At 41.7% G+C, this 7,143-nt stretch overlaps 1 protein-coding gene across 1 annotated transcript; it reads right to left on the reverse strand.

The window, feature by feature from the left end:
- Positions 1-450: 450 nt before the first annotated feature.
- Positions 451-5,910, reverse strand: EAPP (E2F associated phosphoprotein). The gene is made up of 6 exons (XM_062623175.1): positions 5,752-5,910; positions 5,119-5,300; positions 3,978-4,076; positions 3,524-3,647; positions 2,558-2,671; positions 451-1,044 (listed from the first exon to the last, which is right to left on the reverse strand). The coding sequence occupies exons 1-6, from the start codon at positions 5,823-5,825 to the stop codon at positions 780-782; spliced, it is 858 nt and encodes a 285-aa protein (XP_062479159.1). The 5' UTR covers positions 5,826-5,910; the 3' UTR covers positions 451-779.
- Between the last annotated feature and the right edge of the window lie 1,233 nt (positions 5,911-7,143).

The raw sequence follows: 7,143 nt of genomic DNA on the forward strand, positions 1-7,143 counted from the left end.
TCTAAATATCAAGTAGCAAAAGCTCTTTATGCTTCCCTAAAGTTGTAAACGTACTGAAGAAACAGAAAAAGCATATGAACTAGCTCTACGATCATAGATCTGACCATAAATTTCTTCTTAAAATGTGTCACTGTAAGGAAAAAGGACAGGAGAAAGAAAAGTATTTTCTTCATATACATATATTCATTTAACGCTCTTAACTGCATTACTAAGCATTAATACTTGATTTAAATTATCCATGCCAGCAAACTCAATATAAGCTAATCTTCCACTCTGTATAAATGAAAGTTTCCATTTTTGAGATCTTAATAGGCCAAAAATCCAAATATGACAATTCCTTATCAAACCTACCTGTGTGCAGATCTACCAGGAATACCAGTGTAAAGAAGCCAAATACCCTGAAAGTTATTCCCCATGTGCCACAGAAATGAGCAATATAGAGTGAACCAGTTACTATACAGTATTTATTCTAAGCAGCAGTTATAACACATGCTGAGTTAATGAATATATATACAGAGAATGATCATAACATACAAAACTTACATTGTATTTACAAAATTTTAAATCCCCAATGATGCAACCGCCTGACAGAGTGGAAGAATACTGCTTTCAAATGCATGCTGTGAACTGTATTCCCTTCATTAACTTTGCACAAAGTTTAGAAGTTCTCCAATGAAACGTACACTTAGGAGATCGTACTTAAAAAAGGCTAACACGCCTGCATTTCTAACACAGTCTTATAGCAGGTGCAGGGTTTTTTTCCCCGCTGCTTTTGCACATTAGCAGTGGCTGGCTAGAACATTGAAGAAGTGAAAAACTTCATCTTTATCCATTACTGCCACTTCAGTTGAGCATTCAGTACACAGTACTGGATGATACACTTCCTCCTCTTCTTGATTTGACTGTAGAGAGGTAGTTTCTTTGTTGTGCTTCATTTTCTTATTTCTTTTCTTTGACTTCTTCCTGTATTTCAGAATTTCCTCTTTATTAACAACACAGTTCATCACAAACATGGCTCTGTATTGTGTTTTGTAAGATTCATGTCTATAGAGAAGGGGAGAAAATGCAAGTCATACCATTGGTAAAACTCTGCTTCCAAGAAATCTGTTATCGTCACTGGAAATGGGATTAAATACAGCAAGTACCACGTCAAAGAGCTGAACGCCGAATAAACATGAAATTTTATAAACAAACGTTAACAACTACAAAAAACATTAAAAAAATGGAATTGCAACCATTTGTCCTGTTTTTAAAGCATTTTAAAAAACACACTGGTTATTGCTGAAATAAACACCCCGGAGTACAATGGTTGATACAATTCAGAATACCACAGAATTATGCATTGCTATGTGTAGCTGACAGTAGGCAAAAGATCATGAAGGTGTGAGTGCAAATGACTCAACTACTGGCACCAATATCCTAAAATGTCTTGCAAGCCTGAGATTCCTTATTTATAAATAATAAGCATTGACACACCACACTTAAAATAGCATGTCTATAATGAAATATAAAACACAGTTTCAGCTGTCATCAGTGTAACAACTGTGTAACTGGAGTATGTAGCAAAATTCAGGGCTGCAGTTCAATTCAATTCAACACCACATCCCTCGGGCTGCAGTTTTACAGCAGCCTAAGCCCACATAACAGGTGGCTGCAGAAATCCTGTCTCGACTTCAGCTGGCTTTACTGCTTGTGTAAGGCTGGGTTGAGTTATTTCAGTTTATTAAACCCACAAAAGGCCAGTCTGACACCAAAACCATATGGTTTTCTGCCAGCTTAGCAAACTGAAATACTTAACTGTAGAATAGGGTCAAGCAGTACCTAAAGCCAGCAAAGGGGAGAGAAACAGCACTCAGTACTTTGATGATTTTAGGCTTCTGTGAATTTCATCCTCAATCACCAAAAATACTCAGTAAATGAGAGGCATTTACTCCTCATCGCACATTTGTTTCTCATTTTCTCCCAGTGCAGGAGTCCCCTCCTTAGCACATGTTCACAGTACTAACTAGTTTTGCAGTGCAGCCAGATACTGGAGAGCTGCAAAACACACTGAAGAATCTCACCTAAATGCTTACCAAGCATTTTAAAATATAACTATACTCAAAACCACAACTGCTGAGACTGAAACCAAGCCAGAATACACTATCTTGATTTTGCTTAGTCCTCCCCTAAACAAGGCACTTTTACACAAAAATAACCTGGAATAATTTCACACATCTAAATAGCAAGGCAACATATTAAAAAAAAACCAACAAACAAAACAACTCAGCCTCAACTGCCTGTTTAGTCCTCATGATTTTTTTTTAATAGTTTACATTCTCCACTATACTGAAGTTCTTCCCTGTTCTTCCTCATCTCCATGTTGCAGGTTAAACTGCAATTCTTACAAAATAGCATTCATCCCTAAATGTGATTCACATGTATGTACCTTCTCTTTATTAGTGCCACCTTGTAATACAGAATTGATAAAATCAATTTATCAAATTAAGTACCCTAAAAATACTACCAGCCAAAAAAAAAGACATTTCAAAAAGACCCTCTGTTATTCATTAATTACCTCTGGCAGTCCAGGCATAAGGTTGTCATGCAAGCAGGGCAATTCAAAACAGCATCACTATTTGGAACAGCTGTAGGTATCTGCTGCTGCTGCGGCACCCTTTGATTACGGTACCTAGCAATTCAGGCAAGGAGGAAGTAGAGACAACAAATGACACCACATGCTCTTGCTGTCAGGCATATCAGTTCAACTGTCAAGCCTTTTTTATGTTAAAATACGTCAATTAATACTCGTCTCCTTCTGGACACCTTTGTCAGTAACTCAAAGCACATGAATATATAAACCAGAGAAAAACTATACCAGTCTTTTCATTTACTTTGTAGGAAGGATTTCATTTGGTGAGACAAATACATCCAGCACAAGAATTTGTGCCTAATGACCCTCTCCTCCAACAAGGTGGGTATCTCAAGTGCAGGGAACATATACTAATATTATCCTTTTCATAAGATTTATGTGGAGAATTTTACTTTTCCTGCAACAATCATTTTCTACTTCACCCTTCAAAACCCCTCAGTAAAGCACCTTTGTGCTGTTCCTATTTTACCTGAACATTTTGTAGCTTGCTAAAAATCAAAAGTTTTCCAAAACTAAAACCAAAAGTTTTCTAAAACTAAAACCAATTAGCAGGAACAGAGATTAATTCAGCAAAGTACCTCACAACCTTTTCATCCACTGCACAGTTGTTTAGATGAGATCTGTTGACAAATCTGGCTTGCAGAACTAGGAAGTCTCGAGTTTTAAAAAAGTGCAACTTTTGACATTGCGGAATTTTGAAGACTTGACTTCCATTGCATACATATAAAAATTTTACAGGCTTTTAAGTTTCACCTGCTATAAACTAAATAAAAATATTTTCACTGAATGGACTTGACAGCATGAGCTTTTTCTCCATATTAACCATTTTCATTTACATTTTCAGCTTATGTTAAGCATCCTACAATTCAAATATTTATTCTGGTCTCTTACCCCCTCCTCTGTGAGTCTACCCACTCTTGGTCTCTACTGTCTTCCTCTGGGTCGTACAGCAGTTCATCATTGGAAAGAATCCGACGCTGCTGATGTTTTATGGTTTTCCGGATGTCCTGTGTAACTGGAAAGATTTGTGCATGTTACATCCCTCAGACATATGACGATTCTCTACTTAAGTAATCAAAATACCAGTTTTTCTTTTTTCATACTCGCAATAAATCTAAGGGTCTAGCTCATTCTCCTCACCCCAAAGCATTAACACACCTTACATACACTGGGATACATACATGCATCATGAAGTTGCAGGAAGCACACTGAGATGATACAGGCTAGTAATTCTCCCCAAAAAGCCACCTTTGGGAACAGCCCCTTAATGCCTCAAGAGGACTGTAAATCATCCGAGAGTACTACTGTAAAGATGTCCTCCTCTCTCCTCTCCTCAGTCATTTACCTATTTTATCTTCATCCTCTGAATCAGAATCGAAGTAAATGTCATCATAGTATTTTGAAGTGGCAGCAGGTCTAGCCTGCCCAGAACTGGATGATGTACCTGTGAAATTAGAGAAGTGGTAAGAACAACCCAACAAAAGGACAGCAAGTATACAGCCCAGAACCAACCTTCATTTTTAAGTTACTCTATCTAGAAGTATTCTGCTTTATCTGGTTATATTAAGTAATAGCTCTCCCAGTTTACTCCCACATCCTGATCATCCACATTGCTTATGTCATTTCATTTACAGGTGCTCTCTCGGAGCAACGCTGCTCACTCTGAGATGAACCTCAGGTAGAGCTCAAAGGAAGGTTTCTCCTGAGGTACACTCCTTCAGACATTGAGGACACCACATAAAATATGCCTGCCTTTGCCCCATATAACCAATGCAGTCCCAGACACTCCACAGATCTTCAGTCATGTGGAAGAAATACAGCTGTGGCACATTGTTTCACAGATTTTTTTCCATTGATTAAAAGAGAAGGGCTTAGAGTTGCTAGGATCCTGGCCTGGGTGCCTTGCTTAAGTACTTAAAGTCAAGAGTGGATGAATCAGAATCTAAATGCTGTACAAACATTCTTCATAATTTTAAGTTCTAGATAACAGTCATCTTTCTAAAGCACATGTGCAAACTTCAGGCATTTTATGATGACTTAATATTATTTTGGCTAGAAAAGGCAAGTGTAAAATAAATCATGTGAATGGATATTATATATTGCATTATCAGAGAATTTCTGGCTGCCCTATCCCTGGCAGTGTTCAAGGACAGGCTGGCTGGGGCTTTGAACAACCTGGTCTAGTGGAAGGTGTCCTCGCCCACTGCAAGAGGTTGGAATTAGATGGTCTTTAAGGTTCCTTTCATCCCAAACCATTCTATGAAACATTCAATTCACTGAAATGGCACCTGGTGAATATCTTCTGCAGACACAATCAGCCATTTTAAGGCTTTTCTGCAGGCTTCATACAGCACTTAGCTGCCACCACCCCCTCAACCCCACCCTTCAGCTACAAGAATTAACTTCACACCTTAAGTGTGCCCACCTTAAACAGACACCACTCAACTGACAATTTCACGTGCAAGTGGATGTTAAGCGTGATTTACCCATTTCTGGCAATTGCCATTTGCCTTCCATAGTCCTCATGGTGGTGTTCAGTTCCGCTTCCATCTCCTTTTGGAACTCATCGTCACTGGAGGACTCGCTCTCCCCAGTGAGGCACTCCCGTATCAGCTTCCGCTTCTGGTCAGGAGTGCCGTGTAAGAGCACATCCACCTCATCCTCTGAGCTACAGATATGTAAGGGTTACACACCAAATTATTACAAACAGGTTACAACACCGAGTCACACAGACAACGAACACCTGAACTGTGTGCCTGCACTGGGAAGCGCCCATGTGTTTATAAGAAATATATTATTACAATATTCTATTACTAGTTTTGATGCAGAAGAGCTTCAGGCTGCGGCCTGACAGCCTGCCTCTGAGGCTCCGGTCAGCGCGGCTCCGCGTCGGAGCAGAGAGCTGTTTACACACTGGCGGTTGCACGGTTACAGGTGTAAACACACCGGGTTCAGGGAAGACAACCGCGGCAGAATCGTTGCGGTGATCGATCCTGCCGCGACCCACGGGCGGCCCCACCGCGCACCGCAGCGCTCGGGCCTGCCACCCCGCCGGGCCCGCGGCCGCTCCCCAAACCCCCGCCAGGAGACTCCAGGCGACAGCGGGGAGCGGCCCACACCTGCTGAGCGCTCGCTCCTCGTCGCTGGGCTCCTCCACCAGGTACGGGTCATCCTCCTCCCGTAGGCAGCTCATGGCGGCAACCACTACCAGCCCACCGCTGAAGCCAGGCCCGGCCCGGCCCCTTCCGGGGCCTCTGCCAGCTTCCGGCGGCCGAGCTCCGCCCGCACCGGCGTCGTCCCGCGGGTCGGCCGCAGCGGTTACCAGCCAGCCACGGAGCCAGCCGGTCTGCTCCCACGGTGGGTAGCGGCCTCCCGGCCCGGGGGGGCGCTTCCTTTTGGAACTGCCAGCCCCGGGCCGCGTTTAAATCCGTTTCTCCAGTTACAGAGGCGGGGTTTAAGAGACACACCCGATACCAAGAGGCTTGAAAAAGATTTAATGAGCCAGTCACACTGAACAACGAGGACTAATCTAAAAACTGTTCCCACATCCTAATTAAAATATTTACAATTTTGTTAACTGTATGTACATTGTAATCTTTGTCCCTTATAGTCTATTTATAGATGAGTTCCTTAGGAATTATACCTGTTATATTTGGAAGATGAACAGCACAGTATTAGTGTAGTAGCAATTGCTGGAAAACATTATATATAGCAGGTGAGTTGCTAATAGCTGTTGGGCACTGGTAATCAAAGTCTGAGGCTATGCGTACACAACTCGACGCACAAGGCAAACAGCATGTTCAGCTAAGAAATGTCTCTGCCTCTGAAACTCTCCGATGCGCAAGGCAGCAGGGTAATAAGCGTACTACACTGTGCAGTTCACCCTGTTCAGGAAAAAAAGCAACACAACCCCAAACCACACACCTCTGTGCGGGCGTACAGGGAGTCTGTAATCACAGAGACATTGACTTACACAGATCTGCACCTCCAAACATCCCATTCACCCAAAATTCTGCTGCTCCATACAAGGTCTAAAAACTCATATGAAGCAAGGAATACCACTGTGAAGAGCAATTCATTAAGTAAAGCCTAATTTTACAACATCCTGAAATTACACAGCAGAACAGCACCTCTTGGAAAAGTTTCATGGTTCAACTAAGAGAGACAAAGCAATACAACAGATAAAAACCAGACTCATAGCTTTAAGTCCAGTTAGCAGAATGAGATCTTTTCCAGGCACTCGTTTACTGGATACCTTCACTTCTGTTCTCAAGCAAAGCTCCTTACCTGTACCAAAGTGCGGCAGTATTACCTTTCATCAATATCTTAACCCATTTTCTGAACTCCTTTCTGCTACTTTATTTCCCCTTTCTGGAAAGAAACCCAAGAAGTTCTCTGAAAAGCCAAAGAAATTCTGCAAAAGAAATTACAGTCAGCCACCAAGCTCGAAACAATTTTAAGTACACTGGATAGGAAAGTCACAGACAAACAGATAAACCTGAGAATGCAAG

This window comes from Pezoporus occidentalis, unplaced genomic scaffold (assembly GCF_034315485.1).
Source record: "Pezoporus occidentalis ecotype Australia unplaced genomic scaffold, CSIRO_AGI_Poc_V1 ctg108, whole genome shotgun sequence".
NCBI lineage: Eukaryota > Metazoa > Chordata > Aves > Psittaciformes > Psittacidae > Pezoporus > Pezoporus occidentalis.